This window comes from Palaemon carinicauda, chromosome 5 (genome assembly GCF_036898095.1).
Source record: "Palaemon carinicauda isolate YSFRI2023 chromosome 5, ASM3689809v2, whole genome shotgun sequence".
NCBI classification, from domain to species: domain Eukaryota; kingdom Metazoa; phylum Arthropoda; class Malacostraca; order Decapoda; family Palaemonidae; genus Palaemon; species Palaemon carinicauda.
Window position 1 is genome coordinate 92,384,512 of NC_090729.1, and position 26,174 is coordinate 92,410,685.

General features: G+C 40.8%; 1 protein-coding gene across 4 annotated transcripts in view; it reads left to right on the plus strand.

Moving 5' to 3' along the window:
* Positions 1 to 26,174, plus strand: part of Prp40 (pre-mRNA processing factor 40) — an 874,860-nt gene that overhangs the window by 676,580 nt on the left and 172,106 nt on the right. For all 4 annotated transcript variants that reach the window (XM_068373863.1, XM_068373864.1, XM_068373862.1 and 1 more), the window contains exons 14-15: positions 18,681 to 18,788; positions 21,978 to 22,172. In XM_068373863.1, coding sequence (XP_068229964.1) covers positions 18,681 to 18,788; positions 21,978 to 22,172 — 303 coding nt within the window. The remainder of the gene's footprint in view (positions 1 to 18,680; positions 18,789 to 21,977; positions 22,173 to 26,174) is intronic.

The following is a 26,174-nucleotide window of genomic DNA, read 5'->3' on the forward strand; positions in this document are numbered from 1 at the left end:
CCAGTAAGTGTTGAGTGTTCAGACTCACACTTTAACCCTCCCCCCCCCCTCCACTTAAACCATTTGATGGTTTTCCTATAATTTCTGTGGTTGACTGGTTATGTGTTTGTCTTGTGGATTGGGATCCTCTGTCATAGGTTCAATCCTTCACCATGCTAGTTTGAGTTGAGAATCTATTCAACATATTTCCCATAATATTATGCTGTGTAGATTCATGATCTGAGAATCTTTTCAATAGATATTTCACTCATGATGTGTATTCATTGACAGGAAAGTTAGGATTTTCCCTTATTATGAAAGCTAATAACCATTCTCTTTCAGCTTGCCGTTGGGTACCTGTTGACGGTACCTAAGGTAAAGCGTCACTCTTGCAAACCCCGACAAGGCGTAGACCTAGCGGGGAGAGATGTGGGCAGGTGTCTGACCGGAAATTACCTACCAATCCCCTTGTGTTCTCGTAATGGCACCAAAGAGATCCTAGGTCGGGCTTTTTTTTTTTATTATTGTTGGACCTAATATAGCATGGAGACAGGGAGGTACTCTTTTGAATCTACAGTATCAGGATGGACAATGAGTTTAGGAAGATTCATGAATTATCTAAAGGTCCAATTCACCTCTTCTCTTTCGTTCATTTTTGGAAGGGATCTTCTCAGAAGTTCCCTTTTCAATCGCCTATCTGTTGTTTGTATTTATGTTCAAGAGACAATGGTCCAATGTTTTAGAAATGATTGTGATAGGACCTCAAAAGTAGTCCTGAAAGTAAATAAGAGAATTAAAGATGGTTCTTGGCTTGGGGGTTCTGTGCTCAACACAACATTTCAATGCATACGTATGTCCTTCCGAAATTCAATTCCTAAAGGAATCAAGTTTTATATTTTGATGTTCACAAGATCTTTATATTGATCGGAATACAGCAAGTGTTTCAGTTAAAATGGCAGGTGATGTACATCTAAACAGTTAATCTTGTATCTGAATGATTAATTTTTTTTCAGAGAAATAACTAATATAAATACAATAGTATAGTTTTAAGTTCTGTAACAATGCCAGATAGATCATTCATATTAACTTAAGATTCTTTTGTCAGCCTGTTCAACAGGAAACTTCATTGGTAGTTTGATCTCTGAAGTTTTTCTGATTCAACTTCCTGATCATTACATTTTTCACCTTAGCAGTCATTACATCTTTACCTCTGTAATTATTGTTTGTCTCTAGGTGACTTTGTTCTTGGGTCTGCTGGTTGGCAGTATAGAAGACTTTATTGTTTTTCTTCCCTACACGGGTTTGTTCTTTTGTATTACTTAGCCTAGCTTGTTTTAGGCATCATTCTTGTGGTTCGAGTCAATGGGTCTTAGTATGATGAGTTGGGTGAAGGGATAATTAGGTTAGGTTTAAACTTAATCCTTGTTACCCTTTTCATAGTCAAATAGAGGTCGATCAGTTGTTACATTTCGACTCTTTGAGCGACAATGTCACCATTTACTCTTGGTCCCTTGCATCTCTTCATCAGACAGTCTCATTAGATGAGCAACAATAATTAATGCTGGTGTGTGGTGTAGGACCATTGTGTTGCATTGTTTATACCTCCCAATGTTGCCTAGCACCACACCAGCAAATATACCAGGTGATTTCATTAGTAAGCGAATCGCTGCCTGCCGTCTCGCCAGATGTCGCTTGGCAACAGATCCTCTGGGAGTTGGGTAGCGACCTTGGGTAGTACGTGCCATAACTCAAGTCCATTAACAGGACCTCGTTGTCCTGTAACCCTCAACCCTTTTGTTTCTCCCCACAGGAACCTGCAGGTTGCAGGTGCTGAGCTTCCTGGGACCAACGCTAAAGGATGAGCATTGCCATCGCCTCGCCCTTCTGGACACGTTTCTCCTGATGGTAGTTCGCGGCGATCAGAAGATCTGATGGATCGTTGGTCATCATGACCCGAACGCTCTTCTTCTAGAAGGCGTTCACGCTCTAGAGCTTTGCGCTCATAAGACCCCCGGGTCTCAACGCTCTTTTCGGAGTCATTCCTCTTCATGAGAGAAGGCGATTGTGTTCTGCACTATCAAGAACACAGTTTAGACCCAGGTCGAGACGCTCGCATTCTAGGTCTCTATGATCTAGATCACAAGAACGGCACTCATGCTCGCGAGGACGACGCTCCTGTTCACGAGGGATGCGTTCACGCTCGCGAGGTTACCATTCACAAGAACGACGTTCATGTTCGCGAGGCCGAAGCTCACATTCGCAAGCTAGGTATATGCGACGTTGACACCGTTCTTGAACGAAAGCTAGATGCTCCTGTTCACAAACAGCTCATTCACGAACATGAACCGCACATTTGCGATGAAAGTCTAGACGTTCCTTGTCTAGAGGTAGAGGTAGGCGCTCGTGCAGTCCATCAGCGCGTAGCCCCTCAACCCGACCTTCTCCTAAACGACCTAGGACCGAACATGATCATGAGAATGACCACTCCTTAGACAAGCATCCAGCTAAATCCCCAGTGCCTTTACTGCCTAGGGAATATTAGCAAAGCGCTCGCCTCTGCCATGCTTGGAAACACATCCTGCTGCGACACGCTCTCAAACGAAAAGTTGTTCTTACTTATTTGCCTCCTCTGCCAACTTTGTTGGATGTAAGTGCTTCTCTGAGGTAGCAGGAAAGCGTTAGACTATCCTCTTCCTGTGTGACTTCCAGTGCTCCTGTTGCGAACACTTCTGTAAAACTCATGATTTCACGCGCAAGTCTCGTGATTTCGCATGCAAGTCGCCGATTTCCACGAGCAATTCACAAACAGATGTGTCTGAACTGCGAGCAAGTGCGGAACCAACACCACCCCGGCCTTCAGCTTCTACTACCTCCAGCAGCAGGCCAACACCCTTTCCAGAGGCTTTCAAGGAGCCGCCTAATAGGTTTGCTAACTTTCCTATTAGCTGGACTTTCCTTTTCGTCCACCGTGGGAACGTGATTCTCTGCCTCAGAGACTCCCCTGCATCGACTGAAGCTCCTTCTAGAGTCCCCCCTCAAGGGACGTTCTTCTCTAGACCTCCAAGGGAAGCCCAGGGCTTACCTAGAGGAACACAACTTTCTGCATGGGTGAGTACTTATCTCACCACCCTGCTGAAGTCTCTGAATGTGGCTCCTCCATCGCCACAACCTCCGTCTGCTCCAGTTAAAGTGACCATGAGGATTCCTTTGGAACCCTCGTTGAGTTCATCCATTGGGAGTCAAGATACTAGAAGGAGATCAACATCGGACAAGGCTCACAGATCACCTCCACCCCGATCGCGTGCAGAAGGTCCCTGAGCTTCTGACTCCTATATGGCCAACCTACCCTTTACTCCAGTGAAGGCAAGGAAAACCATGACCAAGATACAGAAATGGAGGAGAGGCGTAACTCTACCACACGCCGACATCATCCGCCCCGGGATGAGCAGGGACTTAGGCTTGCTCAGGGAAATAACCATCCATCCTTTCAATCCTCAAAAGATTGAGATAGTGCCTCCGGACCAGAGTCTGATTTCCATACCTCCTCCAGAGGATGAGCCTTCAGCTCCTACCGCCGAAGCCTCGTCAGGTGCCTTGAAAACCTCACAAGTTCCCCCTCCTAAGACTGCGGAGGAATGACCTGTGCATAGGGAATTGAAGGACACCAGGATGAAACCCAAGAACGCTGCGGCAAGGGAAGCTCTTATGGTTGAGGCACAAAGAAGGTCCCCTGTGGCGGGTCCCTCTAGGGATATAGTTGACGACCATGACCTACTCCAGACTCTGGATGTGAGCCTGAAGGTGGACGGCCCCTTGGATTCTGATGACGAGAATCTTCCAAAGGCGGCTAGTCCGAACTATCACTGAACAAGAGAAACGTGTGCCGTAGCACACCTTTAGGCGGGTCCTCGCTTGCATGAGGGCCATTAATAGGCTGTCTACTCTTGTTTCCACCACCCAGAATGGGAAGGATATAGTTCTCGATGAAATATTTGAGACCCAGAAGCCTTCCAGGTCCAGTGCCACTTTGCCCTGGTCTAAGGGTTTGATAGCCGCTAAAATGAAAGCTATCGCCCAGATAGCTGGAACTTCAAGTTCCTTGAGGGCAGGTTCCTCCTCTCAGTCCCTTCCACTTCCTTTTGTTTTACAAAGGCAATATTACGAGATCGAAGGGGTACCTCATTCCTACTTGTCCCTCGACCCTTCAGTAGAGTCTTTAATGAAGGGTCTCCCGATTCAAACCCTCTCCTCTCTGAGGGCCTCCCTCTTGGCAGTTGAGCTCCTGAACATAGAGAGAAGCGCGAAGTACACCATGCAGGGTGCTTCGTGGCTATATCTATGGCTAGGATCCTTGGGCTTCATGGTCCGCTCCCACGATCTTTCGAAGGACCCGACAGGAAGACTTTGGAGTCTTTCCTGTTGTGGGGTACCCAAACTCATGAGTTCCTGTCGCACCACGTTGTCAATTTGCGGACGAATGCCATACTCAAAAGAAGGGATACGGTCATTGGGAAATTCCATAAGCAGGTGCTGAAGGTGAAAGTCTCCTTGTTGAGTAATTCCACCCTTAAGGGTTCTTCTCTCTTCATTCCAGGAGAGATAGAGATGGCTGCTGAGCGATGGAGGAAATATTCATACGATTCCCTCCTCCATAGGGCCATGACATCGAGGCCCTATGGTAGACCATCCCCATCATCTCGGACACAGCAAATACCTTCCTCTTCTCACCCGTCAACTTCTAGGTCCTCCGGACCTTCAAAGGTTTCTAAGGGGCCCTTTCCATCAAAAGACCAGAAAGGGACCAAGTCCTTCAGAAGAAAGAAGGGAGGAAAGGGAGGTGACCGAGGTGGTCACTCCCATTAGAAATGGCATTCCTCCTCACCTATCACCTGTGGGAGGATGCCTACAGTGCCGCTGGCAGAGGTGGCAGCTTCACGGGGCAGAACTATGGATGGTCGAAGTGATCGCTCAAGGGTATTGTGTCCCTTTCATTTAATCTCTCCCTCCTCTGACTCTAAATCCAGTGCATCTAAGGTTTTTTGTGAAGGGATCTCCAAAGGAACTGGCCCTCAGGGACGAAGTCCAGACCATGCTGCAGAAGGCCGCTCTCCAAGAGGTTTCGGAAGGGTCCCCAGGCTTCTACAGTCTACTTTTTCTGGTGAAAAAGACGACTGAAGGCCGGAGACCAGTCATCGATCTCTCTCCTCTGAAGAGGTTTGTGCAACAGACTCAGTTCAGAATGGAGACGGCAAACAGCGTCATTCAAGTGGTTCATTCAAGGGACTTCATGTGCACATTGGATCTGAAGGAAGCATACTTCCAGATCCCAATACATCCATCTTCAAGGAAGTATATTGAGATGCATACACAAGGAAAAGACACACCAGTTCAAGGTTCTATGCTTCAGTCTCGCAACAGCCTCAGGTATTTACAAGAGTGTTCAACCTAGTGTCTTGGGCTCACAGGAATGGCATCCATCTTCTCAGATATCTGGACGACTGGCTGATCCTAGCAGACTCGGAGACGACCCTTCTTCGTCACCGAGACATGCTTCTCGAGTTTTGTCAGGATCTGGGGATCCTGTTAAATCACGAGATGTCATTACTGCAACCTTCACAAAGGCTGGTATACCTTGGAATGATAATAGACACCGTCCAAGAGAAAGTCATCCCATCAGACGAAAGAGTACACAAACTGAGGGAAGTGACCGGGCCCTTCCTCAGAAAAGAAGTTTTTCCGGCCTCTCGTTGGTTGAGCCTGTTAGGCCATATAACCTCTCTCATCCATCTAGTTCCAAACGGCCACCTCAGGATTAGATACCTGCAATGGCAGCTGAAGTCCGGTCGGAACCAACACTCCAATTTCACCGGACACTCGAGTTCCTATAACTCAGGATCAGGTGACTGATTTTAATTGGTGGATGGCAGACAAAAACCTTCGACGGGCCTGAATCTTCTTGTCCCTCCTCCAGATTTGATGCTCTTCATAGATGCATCAAAAGAAGGGTGGGGGTTCACCTGCTGCACCATATGATCTCTGGGCTTTGGTCAGAGTCAGAAAGGTATCAGCACATAAATCTTCTAGAGATGAGAGAAGCTTACCTAGCTCTTCATCAGCTCCAACAGTTGCTGGCAGGTCACTCTGTGGTGTTGATGAGTGACAACACCACAGTAGTGGCTTATATAAGCAAACGGAGCGGTACTTTTCCGCAGCCTCTATGCTATCTTGCAGTAAAGATCCTCAGATGGTCAGAAGATCATTCGGTGTCCCTATCAGCTCGCTTCATTCCCGGCAAAAGGAATGTGCTCTCGGACAATCTGAGCAGACCGATTAGATAGTAGGCTCCAGATGGTCTTTGAATCGTCAGATGGCCAACAAAGTCCAGACTTTTTGGGGTTCCCCGACTGTAGATCTGTTCGCAACATCTCTGAGCAGCATGCTTCTGCTGTACTGTTTTCCAGTCCCGGACCCTCCGTCTCTATAGTAAGGTACATTTCAACAATGATCGGACAACATCGACTTGTATGCCTTTCCCCCGTTTTGTCTGATGAGAAGACTTGTAGCTCTGCTATGGCATCACACTGAGTGGTTTGGAGACCTGCAACTCCTAGTAGATCTACCGCGAGAGCTTCCTCCACGACCAAATATACCCAAACAACCACACACGAATATCTTTAACAGGACCGTGCAGTCGCTTCGACTTCACGCCTGAAAACTATCCAGCGTCTCCTCTCTCAGAAGGGTTTTTCACAACAAGTTTCAGAGAGAATGTATGGTTACTTGTGTAAGTCCTCAGCCTCAGTCTACCAGGCAAAATGGAGAGTATTCTGTGGTTGGTGTCGTGAACGGGATATCTGTGCTCGACGCCACTATTCAAGTAATAGTGGAGTTCCTTGTATACCTTCGGGAAGAAAAGCTCCTTTCGGTCTTGTCGGTGAAAGGCTACTGCTCCGCCCTCAGCTTTGCCTTTAGGCTGATAGGAGTTGACATTTTCTCATCGTTGGAGCTTTCTTTAATAATGCAAAGTTATGAGATCACTTGCCCTCAGTCAGAGATTAGGCAGCCTGCTTGGAACGTGGTTCGCGTCTTGATATCCTTAAAAGGACCTTCCTACAAACCATTACGTCATGCCCCTGATCAAAACCTCACTTTGAAGATGGCGTTTCTGCTCACTTTAGCCTTTGCAAAGAGAGTTAGTAAACTTCATGGCCTCTCGTATGTCATCGCCCATTCAAAGAGATGGGAGTAAGTGACACTGCTTCGTCCCAGAGTTCATTACTGAGACTCAAAATCCCAAGGGTACTGGACCATTGATTGGGCGCTTTCAGATTGCTAGAGATCGTTCTGTACCCAATGACCCAGATCAGTTTTTACTATGCCCAGTAAGGAGTTTGAGATACTATCTTAAACACACTGCAGCAACACGGCTTCTTCCTGGATCTGCCAGGTGATCGAAAGATTCTTTGCTCGCGAACCTAGAGCCCATGATGTCAGCGAAATCAGCACTTTCATGTCATTCAAACGCAACTTCTCTGTGTTGCAAGTCCTTCAAGCCGGGGGTGTGGAGGAGACTGACCACCTTCACAGCCCACTACTTAAAAGATGTGACCCACAGGAGACTCGATACGTTCACTATCGATCCTGTGGTGGCAGCTCAACAAGTGGTTTAGGAATACCCGAGGCTCCTTGATGGACAAGTAGCAGTTGGTTGTGGGCAATGGTTACTCGGGTTAAGACTGGGATGAATGAGAGAATCTGGCTCTACTGTACTTCTTCATCTTCCCCTTGAGGTACAGCACCATGGGTCCCTCTGCAAGCTGGCTTCAACCTCTGCAGGTAATTATCGCTTCCCTTCTGTAGCCTAGTATAAGTCATAAATTTATATACTGTCCACGTCCCCATTGCTTTCTGCGAGGTAAGCAATGGTATACTTATTGTTTTTCCTTTATAAACTCAGGTGTTCATACAAGACAACAAACTTTATTACACTATTGCACAGGCCACTATTATACTCACTTTGTATATTTTAGTGAGGTGTCAAAGTTTTCCCAAGACCAGAGTCATATACTGTATTAGGTAAAACCAGGTCAATGTCCATGCCAGACTTAGGACTTCCACCCACCTAAGAGTGAGTCCTCCAAATAAATAATGGAAGGTAGGGGAACAAATGACAAATTCGGAGATAATTAGTATTTTTCCATAACTAATACAAACCTGGAGTTATTTATATAAATTGGCCCGCCATCACCTGTCCCCCAGAAGTCCTGCCTGCAATCAAAAGTGATGTACCTCACTGCTGAGAGAGTATATATAGAGGCAGCTGGGTACCCCCGGCCACCCCTGGCCTACCCACTCAAGCAGTTAGGCAGGGGTGCCACCTTGCACTTTAAGTTTAATGGCTACCTTCCAGCTTTCCCAAAAGATAATCCAAATTAATAATTCCAGGTTTGTATTAGTTTGGGAAAAATACAAATTATCTCCTAATTTGTCATGTTTATATATGTATATATATAAATATATATGTATATAGTATTTATTGAAGTAAAATAAAGCATTAAAAGGCATGAAAGAGGCAAAGCAGCAGGAGAAGATGACCTAACAATTGATCTAATAATAGTTGGAGGAGATTTCATGTTAATAAAACTCCCCAAACTCTACACCAAATGTCTGCAAGAATGCTCTATACCTAGGGCTTGGAAAAACTTTATCATTATACTAATTCACAAAAAAGCAATAAAAAGACCTGAAAAATTAAGGGCCAATAAGTTTACATTCCGTAATATATAAAATATTTACAGAGATCATATTAGGCCAAATGAAAGACACCTAGACCTTAATTAACCAAGAGATCAGTCAAGCTTTAGAACTTGGTATTTGACAACTCACCATATCCATGTAATTAACCAGCTAATGGAAAAATCAAAGAGTATGACAAACGACTATGTATGTCATTTATAGACTATTAGAAAGCTTTTCATTTAGTCAAATCTCAGAGCAGTAATGAAAATTCTTCAAAAACAATATATGAATCTTATATTGGAACCCTTGAAGTTATCTATACAGCAAGTACAGCACTCTAAAGCTACATAAAGATGTGAGAACAGGGAGACTCCATCTCTCCTAAGTTATTCACAGCAAGATTCTTTATATATATGGGATAAACTTATGGGATCAGAACAGGGTAGATTGCCTGACTCCGATCAAAGAATCATAGCTACTAACTTATAGATACGATTCTCAAGTTATCCCGGTCTTCCTGGGGCGGAAGGATAGCGAGGGTGGAATTCCAGGGAAGGGGGATGCGAGGTACATAGCGAGGTGCATACCCAGTCCCGCGCTTCTGGTGGCCAACCATGACGAGCCGAGGAGAGAGCGCTACCCACGTCGACTCACGGAGCGAGTGAGCCAAGCCTCTCTCTCAGTCTTCCCACTCTCCCTAAAGAATGTGACTCAAGCCTACTTCCCGAGTTAGGGTGTGGCGAATAGTCCACCGAGGTGGGTACAGGGGGAGGGGAACAACCAAGAAGAGTGGCTTGCTCGAGATCAGGTGACCACTGTGGCCGGTCGGGTGGGACAGCCGTCCGAGACACAGTGAAACTACCCGACGAGGCGGTAGGCCTATGGCTTCCTGACTAAAGCATGCAGATAAATACAATTAATAATAATAATTACTTGAAATATGTTCTAAAATTAAGTAGGCTATAACGACATAAAGTGAGTAAAAAAGAGGGGGGGAATAGGGAGAGGAACGTGGTGTGATACGTGTGTATAGCCTAACCCTCCAAAATCGGGTAAATGCCGACCTGGTCAGGAAGACTAAACTGCTCTAAACAATAACTATCTCTCCAAAATCGGGTATAATGCCAACCTGGTCAGGTAGTACAATGACTTAAGGATAACATCCTTTATGAAGGAAAAAGTGTTCCAATCCCCCGCATAATACTCTATAGGAACATCCTAACCTAGATATAAAATAAATATATCGAAGGGGAGGCTCACTGGTGTAGGCTACCTTCCGAAGCCGCATGCTGCCCGGTCGGGTAGGCTAACCAAATGAACGCCAAAATAGCTTAATTATTACTCAAACGTTAATAAACGTCAATAACCATGCTAAAACACTGTATAAGATGTCTAGAGATAAGTAAACAAGACTACAATTAGTATGAGGAACTAATTGAAAGTCGTAAACAACATGAAGCTCTCGGAGGTAGCGACACCAAAATGGCTGCCGACTATGCCCGTGATGGAAGGCATCACACAATGCTGCTGAGACTAAAATTAACAATATTATTAATTTTACGTGTGTCACTACCTAGAATTATCAAAACAGATAATTACAATACTTAATTTGGGAGTAGGGGTCTCCAAAATGTCAGACATCTTTAAAAACACAGTCACAAAGAAGCTACTGAAAACAATCGCGTGTGGATATCACGGTGCTAGAAAAGGAATGATGGGAGAAGCGTGGGTAGTGGTAGTAGGGGGGAAGGGCAGTAGCCATAGTAGCAGGCAGTAATCAGATGTAGAACGGCACCTTGTAGTATTGGGGGATATTGAGAAAGGAGAGGACTAATTGGTAAGGGACCTCTGGTTGTGGTTTTAACACGCCCCAGTTTATATACCGACACCCTATAAGGGTGAGCGAGTTGGGTACTGTATATTCCTGGCATTCCATGCAGCTTTTTCTCTGGTACATCTAGCAGTATTTATACCTTAGAAATGGTGCTATAAGGAGTATTTCACGAAGCGACACAGGTCCCTTTCCCAGAAATAGGTTTTTCCTTTGTCAAATTCCCTTTTAGGAAATTAGATTGTGAAAATGTAAAGACAGAAAAAGAGCAACATGGATACGAGAGTAAACTAAAGTAGAGGATATTCCAACAATATGTATAAAAAAATTGACATGGGCAGGACATGTAATGAGAATGACAGACCATAGATGGACATTAAGAATAACAGAATGTGTCCTTAGAGAAATTGCAAAAGAAGCAGGGGAAGGAAGAGAAGACGATGGATTGACGACCTGTTTGCAGGTGTGGACTGGCATAAAAAGACCATAAACAGGTGAAGGTGGAAAGATGTCTGTGGCCTTTGTTCTGCAGTGGACTAGTAATGAATGATGGTATTATATTTTTAATGTAACAATGGTATTTTTATCATAATTTTAAGATCTTGAAAGTAAGGAAATAGAAAATTTCAGAATTTTTTATAAGAATACATAATGAAATGCATAAATACATTCTTGTGATATATACAGTATAAATACATTTTACAGGTTATCGATAAAATTGTAATAAGGTCAAACCCATTTATGTATGTATGTATATTTATTTGTAGTACGTGTTTACGGAAACATTGATATTTTAGTCATCCTTTTAAAACAATGAACAATAACAAAAATAAGAAAATTTTATAAAAAAAATATTCAATAATTCATCATAAAGTGCAAAATACAATAGAGCTAATGTTAGCATTTTAATTTTATAGTTAGGAAAATAATAAAGATATTAGTAGTAATGATTATAAGATAACTCTTAAATATTCAATGATACAAGCATAATTCAGAACAAGTCTCTGAAGTCTCTTGACCCAAGTAATATAAATCTTTCCTTCCCTTATTAAGTGCATATCCACCTACATTCTGCTCAATCTTGGCCTCTGTTAACCGCTGCTCATTCTTCATACACATTCCAATAATTTCCAAATATTTGGATGAAAGAATGTCTTTTGCTTCTCATTATTATTGGTTTTTGGTGTGCTATCCAAGACAGAAGTAGACATTCTGCATTTCCTGAGGAAATTTAGGAAGACGGCAATGACACCTTCTATCTGGTCTCCCTATCCATGTATCATCAAAATAATCAAGAACATCTTGACCTTCAGATTGGAAAACTTCATTGTCACATACAGCTTTGAATGCGTTGACTATGTCTTCCATGAGACAAATGCCAATGCACCCAACATTTGCTACTTCAATGCAAATGCAACATCTATTTCATACTGTTGTTCAAGTCTCCAGGCTTGAATTTTTTGTACAATGCACTGCAAAAAATGGATAAAACATCCTTTCTGAATATTGTTTGAAAAAACATGTTTGCTTGCTTTGATCATTGCATTTTCAAAATTTGTTATTGAGGTTGTAAGGAAGGATAGGTCAAAATTTTTAACAGCTTCCAAAAATTTTATGTAGGGGGTTCTCGGGTTACGACGTTGATCCGTTCTTAAGTGTAAGTTGGAAACCATAAATAGATTACTTTATATGTACTGTACTGTACTGTAAAGTATTGTACTATAATAAAATGTATCAAATGACATAAAAACAGTACTAGAAAAAGAGAAAACAATTCCTTACCACATGAATTAAAGTAAATAACCTTTTAGCCTTTTCCTGAATCACCATTAGGCTCACCGGAATACACCGTTGATTTTGATCTTCCAACCAAAGCACTAATAATCTTTCTATTTCAATAATTAAACCACTACGCTGCTTGGTTATCACTGTTGATTTCATAGGAGCAGATCCTTTCACATGTTCAACGATGCGCTCTTTGTCCTTAAGAATAGTAGCCACAGTCGAACGACTAAGGCCAAGCGCTCGGCCAATGTTCGTTGACGTTTCACAGTTTTTAGACTGCTTAATAATATCTAGTTTCACTTCCATGGGGATGGCCTTTCTTTTCTTAGACACACTACCATCAGAAAAATCTGCCTTACGCTTAGGAGACATAACGAAAGGCAAAAAGTTCCAAAGAACGAGAGAGAGAACAGGCAAACACAACCAAAATGGCGTAGAACTAGAACTGAGGGACGCCGTCTTCCTCGCCCGCAACCACCACAAAGCGTATTCATCCGCTGTGTGCTAGAAACTAGTTTGGAATTGTTTACGTCGCTTACGACGCTAACGCTGTAAGACGGACCGATGCTTAACATTAATTTTTATATTTTTATGGGGGCGTGTTCGTAAGCACAAAACAGCGTAATAAGTCGCGACCGGCGTAACCCGATGACCCCCTGTATATTGTTTCAGATTTATCAGGCAAAAGAATGCATACATTAGAGGTAATGATTTTTTCTGTTTTAAATCAAGTACAGTGATACCTCTACATACAATCTTAATTCGTTCCAGAAACTACTTTGTGTGTTAAAACGATCGTATGTTGGAGCAAATATTCCCATAAGAATACATGGTAATTGATTTAATTCATTCCTCAGCCTAAAAACCCATAATAAATACTCAATAAATGGCTACATATAATTACACGTGACATTTATACAATAACTGTATAATAAATACATATTACAAACCAAAAAAAATAATAATAATAATGAAATAATAAATAAAAAACGGGTTGTAATGTAACACTTTACCTTAGCGACCGGCCAGCGCAGGTGTAGGGACTTCTACGCAGGAGACGGAAGAGCAGCGAGGAGGTAGGGACGGTGACTTTGTGCGATAACGTGTACGATAACTTACACTACTACGTGAACTTTAACTTAGCTTATTTTTTTTTTTTTTCATTTTTATAATTTTATATTTTTTTACATTTTTTCTTTTCTTATTTTTAATTTTCATCACTTTCACTCGATTCGGTCTTCCTTTTCTTTGCTTCACTTTCTTTCTTTTCATCATGATCACTAGACTGTTTTAAAGATTTTTTAAAGAAACTATCGAATGAAAGTTTCTTTGTACGGCTTTTGAGGATTTTTCTAAAATGCGTTAAGCAAACATCATCGAACTGCGCAACAACACGGCAAACCTGAAGTTTCTGTGGGTGATGCTTGTTGATGAAATCAACGTGTTGATGATATGCCAACATCTGTTTTATTTCCGCCGTACCTAAGATTTCGCCTACCTCCTTGATCTCCTCCGACTCACTCAACTGCTCTTGGAACTCATCATTCTGCATGGCTTGCAGCTCCTTGAGTTCCTCGGTGGTGAGCTCTTCGTGATGCTCATCGACGAGTTTAGTGATGTCATCTTCATCCACCTCCAGACCCATGGACTTGCCAAGGGATACAATCTCTTCGACATCTTCCTCGGCGGCAAGCACAGGTTCATTCTCGGGGCCAAAACCTTCGAAATCTCTGGGAGCAACAGCATCAGGCCAAAGCTTCTTCCAAGTGGAATTCAGGGTCCGACGAGTTACTCCCTCCCAAGCCTGATCAATGATCTTTAAGCAGTGCACGATATTGAAGTGGCTCCTCCAAAATTCACTCAAAGTTAAGTTGGTGCTTTGCGTGACATTAAAGCACTGCTTAAATTAGTGCTTGGTGTAGAGCTTCTTAAAATTAGAGATGACTTGCTGGTCCATGGGCTGGAGGATAGGGGTAGTATTCGGTGGAAGATACAACACCTTGATGAATTTGTATTCGTCGATGATGTCATCTTCGAGTCTGGGGGGGTGAGCAGGTGCATTGTCCAAACAAAGCAAACACTTCAAAGGCAAATTCCTCTCCTGAAGATACTTCTTGACAGCAGGGACGAAAACTACGTTTCCCGATTCCACAAAGATATGCCTAGTAACCCAAGCCTTAGAATTAGAACGCCATAGAACATGTAGCAGGTCTTTATTAATTCTATGTGCTTTAAATGCCCTAGGGTTTTTGGAATGGTAAACTAACAAAGGCTTAATTTTGCAGTCCCTGCTGTCATTGGCATAAAGCGCAAGAGTCAACCGATCCTTCATTGGCTTATGTCCAGGCATTTTCTTCTCTTCAGTGGTAATGTACGTTCGACTAGGCATCTTTTTCCAAAACAGACCGGTTTCATCACAGTTGAAAACCTGCTGCTCTACGTAACCTTCCTCCGCCACGATACTTTCAAACTTTTTAACAAAGTCTTTAGCAGCCTTAGTGTCCGAACTCGAAGCTTCTCCATGACGAACAACTGAATGAATCCCGGTCCGTTTCCTAAATTTCTCGAACCAACCTCGAGACGCCTTGAATTCCTCCGTCGTAAGATCGGCTGAACTCTCCCACGCGTCACCCCGAGAACGCGCCGCCTTCAAAGTCACTGTAGATAGCGCTGGTCTTCTCACAAATGATCGTTTCCGTGATCGTATCGCCAACAATCTCCTTGTCTTTGATCCATATTAACAAGAGTCGTTCCATCTCTTCAAGGGTAGGGCTACAACGTTTAGAAATAATCGTGATCTCCTTCGAAGGTTTGACTGATTTAAGGGCTGACTTCTGTTTTATGATCGTCGAGATCGTAGACATATTCCGGCCATATTGTTTAGCCAGATCGCTAACACGTACACCTCGCTCATGCTTTTCTATGATTTCCTGCTTTAATTCTAATGAAAGCATAGACTTCCTCTTTTTCTCACCACTGCTACTACTTCCTGAACCGAAACTAAGCTTTTTAGGACCCATGATTATGGAACACAGAAAACAACACGTGAAAAGGCAAGATAAAAAAACTGTTAAAACTGAGCGAATAGAGGACAACCACACGATGCGCACGCGATGAGAGGACTGATCAAAGTGACGCTCGATTGGCGTCCCTCCGATGTGCTGCCGTCTAGCGGCGTCAACAACAAACTACGCTGCACGCTTTCGAGAAAATTCCACGGGTAAGCGTATTGTTTACGTCGTATGTTGGAGCAACACTTCATATGTCGAGACAGAAATTTGGTCGAATTTTACTTCGTATGTTGGGACAATCGTATGTAGAGGTTCCACTGTATATACAATTGATAAAATAGCAAAGGGCTTTCTTTAAATGTCTTATATGCCTACCAAAGTTCACTTTTTGTTAGCAACTGAATATTTTTTCATGTAGAAAAAATTAAAATTCGATCTTCCACATTTCCGGAATCATGGGATAAAAATTCTTCACCACTTGACAATTTTGTAATACTATTGACAAAAGTAATATCTTTCCAGTGCTGTGGGAGCACTGGATAGGCATTATTCCTTTGTGGAATCATGCTCATTATCCTTTTTATGCTACCAATATTTGGTAGTTTGCCCCCAGCAGCCTGACTACAATCATTGAGAACAGATGCTAATATAACCTCAGGTGTTTGTGTGGGGATATTTTCATGAATCATTTCGACTTCAACCTTTGCTGCATCGTTAAGGAGATTATATTCCTTCAAAACTTGGAATATTTTTTTAGCAGCTTCGTGCGTCCGTGAATGACATTTAATTTTTTTATACATTTCACATTTCCAAAATGTTTTTGCACTCGTTTGTTTCTCTTTGTAAAATAGATTGCCATTAAAGCACAAATTTCTTATTCATTTTGACTTCCAATGTAAGGGATATGTTGGAACTGATTTATTTTATAGAATAAGTCTGTATTTATTGGTTGATGCAGGCTTCAAGAATATTTCAAGTTTGGTTGTATTCAGTTGAATATGTTACGTATAGATTATGGACTATTATAATGATATATGGAGGAAGTGTTAGCATCTGATATCAAACAATGTCAGTATTGATATTTCTCAGTGTCTGTAGTTTTAAAGATCCTGGGCTACTCGACACATTCCTTTACTCTAACTTTCATGTTCGTTTCCCTCACTAAAACTTTCATGTTCGTTTCCCTCACTAAGCACATTCACATTCATAGCCTTTTCATTACCACCCTAATTTTCTAAATGATCCTATTTTGGGTAATTTTCCCGTGTTATTTCGTTGAGTAAATTTACTAAACTTTTAAAATGCATTATCACTCCGTGTAATTTTTTTCTTGTATTTTCTTATCGTTACTTTACAAAATGCTTTGCGGCAAACTTTCCTTGAGGTGAACTTTCCCCACAGTTAATTTTCCCCACGGTGAGCTTTCGTCGAGGTAAACTAATGGTGGTGATTTTTTCCGAGGTGAATTGATGGTGGTGAACTCCGCACCATTCACCCAAGAGGAATAATTATAGGTCGAGACAAGTTACCGACTCAGGTAACAGGAAACACTAGAAGTGTTATGAAAAGAATCAAATATTTATTTTATGTTAAATACAAAACACAATCGTTAGGAAAAAGCTAGATATTTTTTATCTAAATTTTCAGGCTAGATATTGCAAGAAAATATATTTATCAACATGCAATATAACATTAGTTTCTGTAACAGCTATCATGACATAGCTAGGTCAGTGGCAGGTACACAAGACAAAGGAAAAGCAGAACCCTACAAAAAATAAAATTCTAATTTTTTTGCTAAACTGCAAAATTAAACCATTGAGTATAATTATGTCATCTTATCATCAACTGTGACGTATGGATCGGAGTTGTGGGGAATGAAAGTGACGGAGAGACAGAAATTGAATGTGTTTGAGATGAAATGTCTAAGGAGTATGACTGGTGTATTTCGAGTAGATAGGATTAGGAATGAAGTAGTGAGGGTGAGAACGGGTGTAAGAAATGAGTTAGTAGCTAGAGTGGATATGAATGTGTTGAGGTGGTTTGGCCATGTTGAGAGAATGGAAAATGGCTGTCTGCTAAAGAAGGTGAAGAATGCAAGAGTTGATGGGAGAAGTACAAGAGGAAGGCCAAGGTTTGGGTGGATGGATGGAGTGAAGGAAGCTCTGGGTGATAGGAGGATAGATGTGAGAGGCAAGAGAGCGTGCTAGAAATAGGAATGAATGGCGAGCGATTGTGACGCAGTTCCGGTAGGCTCTGCTGCTTCCTCCGGTGCCTTGGAAGACCGCGGAGGTAGGAGCAGTAGGGGATTCAGCGTTATGAAGCATCATCTGTGGTAGATAACAGGGGAGGGTGGGCTGTGGCACCCCTAGCAGTACCAGCCAAACTCAGTTGAGTCCCTTGTCAGGCTGGGAGGAGCGTAGAGAGGGGAGGTCCCCTTTTCTGTTTCATTTATTTGATGTCGGCATTGGGGGAAATGCCTTGGTATATGCATGTATGTATCATCAAAACAAGAGGAGAAAACAAAACTTTATGATATTAAGATTCTGTAAGATCATTAAACTTCTATGGGGCTATTTCACCTACAAAGTAAACGTGGAAAGGGGATGCGTATGCATGGTTAGCATTTATATTGATAATAATAAAAACCTACTAGAAAAGACAGAAACTATTGAGGAATCCTGATACCATAGTTATTAAAGTGAACAAACTAAATATCTTAGTCATACCTCTGAAAATAAAAATAATACAGAAAACTATGTCTTATGTTCCTGACAACTGAGATATTATGAGAAGCAAGAGGTGTGATGAGTTTCTGGACCACTAGGCAAGGAAATCTAGGCAAAGAACACTCACCTTGGGATTAAAGGAGGGAATGGCTTATGATAGAAAGATAAAATTTTTGTTTTCAAGTTAAAAAGGTAATTTTCCTGAGAAGTAAGCATTTTAACATAGAGGTGAGTATGAAAATGATAAATGTTATTATTAGATTAAAAATTTTCATAGGAATTCCTTAGTTGTTCAGTAAATAGTTTTCATTAAAGCTGCACCATAAGATTGATAGCGAAGGACTGTGTACAATAAACACATGGAGCATGTTCCATGGTCATTTATGTAACTTCCTAATTAAACCTTGTCACTATAGTCATCTAAGAATATATTAAAGTTATCAATGGTGCTGTAGTGTCAAAGTGAACTAAACATTAATAATCTAGATGCATAAATTAAAAATAGGCAATGTTTAAATTTTAAATTTAATTTTAGGGTAAGGACTGTGTGTTCATGTTTGCATAATTTATAGTTGAGTTTCTACATTGTTTTTCACATTTATTTTTCAGGTGAAAACCAGTTTCAAAGAATTTGCTACTGTTGTATGTGATGATCCTCGCTCAGCTACTTTGGATGCTGGAAATGTTAAACTGACTTACAATGCTCTTATTGAAAAGGTTTGTTTTCCTTGTTTTCTTGATGTTACTTTTAGTTCTTCATACTGTCTATGATTATTTCTATGAAAATGGAAATTTTCTTAGTTTTAGGAAGGAAGCCTTCTAAAACTAAAATAATTCCCTTTTCTTTCCTTTCAATAGACTCATCCTTCTAGTAAAGTATTAAAACAATCTAGAGGTTAATAGCAATAACCTATGGCTTGTTCAAGATACAGAGCCATTATTTTTCACTCTCTTGTGATGACTTTGACTTCCCAAGAGCCGTAACTCCAAAATTGTGTCTCATGTCAGGGACATTATTTTGATTTGAGTAACCATTGTAAGAATTATGAAGCCTTAACTGTTCCTCCTCTGGAAAAGTATATTTTTTATTGTTACCAACCACATTAGAGTTCAAAGTGCAAAAGAAAACTTACTTTTTGTTCTCGGGGAAATCTAGAGAATACTAGTCTAATTGTTTCTCCAATCGAGTTGAATATAGCGAGGATAACAACAATAATGACACATGAGAACCGAACTCACTTTGCAATTCAAGTTTTGACAGTGATGAGCTTCAAAAGCTCTTAATATTTCTAGCTTCTTCTTTTTTGGAAATATCAGCTTATTATTATTATTGTTATTACAGTAATCCCTCACAAATCGCGGTTAATGGGGACCAGAACCGACCGCGATAGGTGAAAAACCGCGAAGTAGGTTCCCTCCCTATTTTTGGAATACGTACATTTTTTGTGTACAGTACATGTACATGTATATGTAATAACAATAAGTGTATATTAACCCTATAAATGCATATGTTATCATTAGAGCATTAAAGAATCATGTAAATGAATTATATACTGTACATAAAATAAAGTACTGTTCTGTATAAATACTGTAATATAAATACAGTATTTAATGCATTACGTATACTGTATGTACATTTACATTTATTCATAAATAACGTATAAATAATATGAAGATATAAATAGTGTATGTGTATATACTGTAGATATCTTTAGAACTTTTATTCTTATATCAAGATATGTAACTCAAATCTAACAATGACGATGATCTTGATAAATGACGATGACACACCTGTGCAGTATGATGGAGGTGAAGAAGATGAAGATGATTTACTGTACAGGTTAATGAGACCTTTACTGCTTCTCAGGTGACGCCTCATTGCCAGTTGATAGAGGCGGTGGATCGTCAAGGACAGCTTCCGATAGAGCTGGAGAAACTGCTGGAGGCAGCGTAGTGGCTCGATGGGAAGCCCGAGAGGCAACAGGAGGAGTATCTGATGCTTCTGCAGAAGGTTTTCGCCGCACTAGGAACATCGTGATGGGAAGTTGTTGACGTTTTTTCATCTAAGCAAAGATGCTCTTGTACAGCGCTATTACACCATCAATACAGTTACTAAATTTGATGGCTCTGACCATATCGTCGATTTCCTGCGCCCTTTGTTGCAGAGCACTTGCAGGTTGTCTAAGGTAAGGCCACGTTCTTCTGCTTCGTCATCATCGGCTGCCTCTTCTTCTTCCTCACTCTCTGATCTTGTCATTTCGACTAGGTCCTCGTTGGTTAGAGGCTCCGAGTGGCACTTGATCAGTGAGTTGAGGTCTTCCGTCATCATGTCAGAGAAACCTTCATTGGCTACTAACCGTGCCAGCCTCATAGACTTATCTACGGGGGAGTGGTGAACTTCGTCTGGCATAAATCCCTCATAGTCATGAGCAACGTCTGGCCACAATTTTCTCCAACTTGCATTCAGTGTTTGCTCTTTTATCTCTTTAAGAGCTTTCTGAATGTTGACCAGGCACGTTGCAATGGTATATTCCCGCCAATATCTCGAGGCTGAAGTCCTCATCGCCTTCATCAATGGAGGAGATGAGGCCCTCTATCGTGGACCTCGTGTAGAGGGCCTTGAAAGCCCAAATGACCCCCTGATCCGTTGGTTGTATGAGGGAAGTGGTGTTGGGGGGCAGGAACTCCACTTGGACCCTGTCATAATGGAGATCCGTTGCATGTCCTCCTGCACAGTCCATCAACAGGAGGATCTTAAAGGCAGCCCATTCTCCGCGAGGTACAGCTTCACCTGCGGGATAAAGCAGTTCACAAACCAGTCGAGTGTGAGGGCTTTGGTTATCACAGTAGATGTGATGTCTGCGATCTAGGTCGCCCAGATCAAGGTTGCGCCACCTCAAATCCCCCAGTGCTTTTCCAATCTGCCTCATGCTTTGACCTGAGAAGTAAAAGAATGACAACAGTTTACATTCAACATACATGGTGCAACTCTTTCTTCAGGACCGGTGGCTTGTGACAGAATTCAGTTTAAACTGATTTCCACAATACCCAAATAATTTAACTCATTAAAATGTTTGTCTTGTGACATAGGTTCTCTTGGTTGAGGGTACACTCGGGCACACTATTCTGTCCTATTTCACTTCTTGTTTTGTTAAAGATTTTATAGTTTATATAGGAGATATTTATTTTAATGTTACTGTTCTTAAAATATTTAATTTTTCCTTGTTTCCTTTCCTCATTGGGCTATTTTCCCTGATGGAGCCCCTGGGCTTACAGAATCCTGCTTTTCCAACTAGGGTTGTAGCTTAGCAAGTAATGATGATAATAATGATAATAATAATAATAATAATAATAGTGATATTAATAACAGAAAGATGAGGATTAGGAAACAATCTGGAGTCTTGCATTTCAAAAGGTATTTTGAGGTGATTTGTTACAAATAATCTGAACTACTTAGAGTCTAAAATGTTCACTATTTGTATTTTAAAACTATAAATGGCCTTTCTCTTGCCTTCACTTGCAACACACCTAGCCTACATGATGTATAGGAATCAGCAGTATTAACATCAGAGGAGGTTGATATTAAAAAAGGACTTTCAATAATAAAATTTATTTCTTTACTAACCTGTTCATATTCATACCCACCTCCCATCCACTGGTGGCTTATTATTTTACTAGAAGCCAAAGTCTATTGAAAAGAAAGAAAACATTAAATATTTTATGTTTAATGGTAAGTGTTAATGAAATTGAGCTTCCAGGAAGAAGTAATATGAACATCAGGTGAGTATAGATATAAAATATTTTGTTATAAACTATTCCACTTTTATTTTTTGAGGCATATGAAAATGGGAATTCCATCAACAATAACCTTCAATAACTGATTTAAACTTCTTTTGTTAATTGTAGGCAGAAGCTCGTGAAAAAGAAAGATTAAAAGAAGAGGCTCGAAAAATGCGCCGCCTTGAGGCTGGATTACGTGCAGCATTGAAATCTATTGGTGTAGATTCTGGGTCAACTTGGGAGGATGTCCGTCCGCGAATCCAACATCTATCATCATTCACAGCTGTAACTATTGAAGCAGAGAGAATTAGGATATTCAAGGTTAGAAATCTCTTATAAGAAAAATTTATGATCATGTACAGTAAACTCACTTATCTTGGAGAATTCATCCATATCTCCTCCAAGTGATTAAAATATTAGTCCTTGGAACCCGAACCCAAGTGTAAAACAATGTACTGTATTATAATCTCTTGCTGTATATTACACACACATGATACTGGTATTAAATTGGTATGATAACTATAAATTGGCAAAAAAAGAGATATGAAATATATTACAAAGCAATATAAAAAGAATAAGAGAAATATAATTAATTTCTTTTATCTCATAATTTTCTTATATCACATGTCCTGAAATTCATTAAATGCCAGTTAATTTACACTTGTGCTAGCACTGCTAAGTATGGTAAGAAAGAGGACTGAGAAATTACTATAAAGATTGTACAAAATTTTTTTTTTAATAATTTTTACACTTATTTTAAGGTTTTACACAAATCTCACAAATGCTATCGAGTACAATTCATCCCATTTTATGCACATTTACCATTGTACACTTCAAGAAGACATTGTTTTAGCAAACACCAGTAAACAGAGAGGAAATGGAAGTATTTACAAATTATCAAAAAAAAAAAAAAAATTAATAAAAATGAGGACAAAAAAGTTTAAAATATGCTCTTCAAATGATAAATTATAGAAATTAATTTCCCTCTCTTATAAATTTATTTTTCTCATGTTAGCTTTCTTTGAGTACAGTATTTTTATCAGGTAAATCTCATTTTGATTAATCTCACTTGCAGATCACATTGCTTATATCTACAAAGCATGAGCTCTTCTACTTTGAATTTTTTTTATTATTCCTAGGCAGATATAGTGGAACCTCTACATACGATCTTAATTCGTTCCGGGACCTCGTTCATATGTTAAAACGATCGTATGTTGGAGCGAATATTCCCATAAGAATACACTGTAATTTGTATAATTCGTTCTACAGCCAAAAAACCTATGATAACTACTTAATAAATTACTACACATAATTACACATAACAATAATACAATTGCATTATATAAAAGAGATGTAAAAAAGAATGATTATAAAGAAATAAATAAAAAAAGGGTTTTTATTGTCACTTTACCTTAGAGACAGGCCAACCCAGGTGTAGGCTCTGCTACACAGGAGGAGACGGACGGTCGGTGAGGAGGTAGAGATAGTGACTGCGATAACATACCGTAACTTACTCTAACTTACACTACGTGAACTTTAACCTAACTTAGCTTATTTTTTTTTTCTTTTTATATATTACATTTTTTTTCCTTTTTTCTTTTTAATTTTTATCACTTTCTCTCAATTCAATCATAGTTTTCTTTGCTTCACTTTCTTTCTCTTTATTACGATCACTAGATTGCTTCATAGATTTTATAAAGAAACTATCGAAAGAAAGTTGCTTGGTATGGCTTTTCAGAATTTTTCTGAAATGGGTTAAGCAGACATCATCGAATTGTGAAACTACACGGCAAACCTGAAGTTTCTGTGGGTGATACTTAAAAATGAAGTCAACCACGTGTTGATGATGTGCTAACATCTTTTATTGCAGCCGAACTTGAGATGTATTCTACATCCCTGATGTCCTCCAACTCACTCAACTGCTCTTGGAACTCATCATTCTGCATGGCATGCAGCTCCTTGAGTTCCTCGGTGGTGAGCTCTTCATGATGCTCCATGACGAGTTTGGTGATATCATCTTCATCGACCTCCAGACCCATGGACTTGCCAAGGGATACAATCTCTTCTATGTCTTCCTCTACGGCAAGCACAGGCTCGGGGCCAAAACCTTCAAAAAATCTTGGAAAAACAGTATCAGGCCAAAGCTTCTTCCAAGCTGAATTCAGTGTCCATCGAGTTACTCTCTCCCAAGCCTGATCTATGATCTTCAAGCAGTGCACGATATTGAAATGGCTCCTCCAAAATTTATGGAAAGTTAAGTTGGTGGTTTGTGTGACATTAAAGCACTGCTTAAATAACTGCTTGGTGTAGAGCTTCTTAAAATTAGAGATGACTTGCTGGTCCATGGGCTGGAGGATAGGGGTGGTGTTCGGTGGAAGATACAACACTGATGAATTCGAACTGGTTGATATCATCTTCGAGTCCTGGGGGTGAGCGGGAGCATTATCCAAGCAAAGCAAGCACTTTAAAGGTAAATTCCTCTCCTGAAGGTACTTCTTGACAGCAGGGCCGTAAACTAGGTTTACCCATTCAACAAAGAAATGCCTAGTAACCCAAGCCTTAGAATTAGCATGCCACAAAACATGCAGCATGTCCTTATTGACTCTATGTGCCTTAAATGCCCTAGGGTTTTCTGAATGGTAAACCAATAACGGCTTTATTTTGCGGTCCCCGCTGGCGTTGGCACATAGGGAAAGAGTCAACTGATCCTTCATAGGGTTATGTCCAAGCATTTTCTTCTCTTCGACGGTGATGTATGTTCGACTAAGCATCTTTTTCCAAAACAGACCGGTTTCATCACAATTGAAAGCTTGCTGTTATACGTAGCCTTCATCCTCCATGATCTTTTCAAACTTCTTAACAAAATTGTTAGTAGCTTTGGTATCCAAACTTGAAGCCTCTCCATGCCGAACAACTGAATGAATCCCGGTCCGTCTCTTAAATTTCTCGAACCAACCGCGAGATGCCTTGAATTCCTCCGTCAAGTCATAATAGATAGCGCTGGCCTTCTCACAAATGGTCTTTTCAGTGATCGTAACGCCAACAATCTCTTTGTCCTTTATCCATATTGACAAAAGGCATTCCATCTCTTCCAGGGTAGGGCTGCGACATTTTGAAATAATGGTAATCCCCTTCGATGGTTTGACTGCTTTAATGGCTGCCTTCTTCTTGATGATCATCATAGACATATTCCGGCCATATTGTTTAGCCAGATCACTCACACACACACTGCGCTCATGTTTTTCTATAATTTCTTGCTTCAATTCTAATGAAAGCATTACCTTCTTCCTTTTATCACCACTAGTAATACCTGTACCGAAACTAAGCTTCTTAGGACCCATGATTATACGTAAAATAAAAAATGAAACGTGTGAAAAGGATGATAATAAGCACTGTTAATAACGAACTGAACAGAGGACAACCTCACAATGCGCACGAGAGCAGAGAACTGACCAACGCGACGCTCAGTGGCGTCCCTCCGACGTGCTGCCGTCTACTGGCGTAAACAAGAAACTACGACCGACGCTTCAAGAAAATTCTACGCGTATGGTCTACGTCGGATGTTGGAGCATGACTTCGGGTGTCGAGACGAAAATTCAATCGAATCTTACTTTGGATGTTGGAACAGGCGTATGTAAAGGCAATCTTGGTCATTTAAGTGGGTTACTCCTAGTTCCTATTTCTACAGCCAGGTATTCATAAAAGAAAAAGGGTTTGATTGCATCATAATAGGTTGCCCTCACTGCATAGCAGCACTATGCACTGCTATATGGCTTGTCACTTATTTTCTGGTTGTTGTACTAATAGGAGGTATCCCCTCTTCCCTTCTACGATCACGACTTTCATACATCCACACTGGATTACCCTGATAGTGCTTTGTCTTTTCCTATATCATTGTCACTAGCCTGTGCTTGCATTACCTGTGTAATAACAAGTGTACTTCATTATGGCTAGTACATATAGCGTCAAGCTATCGGTCCCCGCTATGATGGTTTCTTGTGTGGCACCTTCAAGAGTCGGGTTGATTTGGATCCGTATCCTTTCTGCCCGTCATGCTGTGGCAAAAGATGTTCTGTGGAATATCCATGTGAGTATTGTAGGGAGTGGCCGTCCTTTTAGTGGGAAAGAGATAATTTTTGACGCAAGAAACAAAATAAGAGAGATTATTCTCCCTCGTTTTTTTCTAGCGACGGCAGGAAAAGCAAACTTGTTTTTGTGTCAAAAGTTATCCCTCATCCTGCTACTTCGTGTCTGTAGCCTCCTGAAGCCCCGGTTACAGAAGACAACAGCCATGATTTAATCATTGATGACAAAATTTTGTTA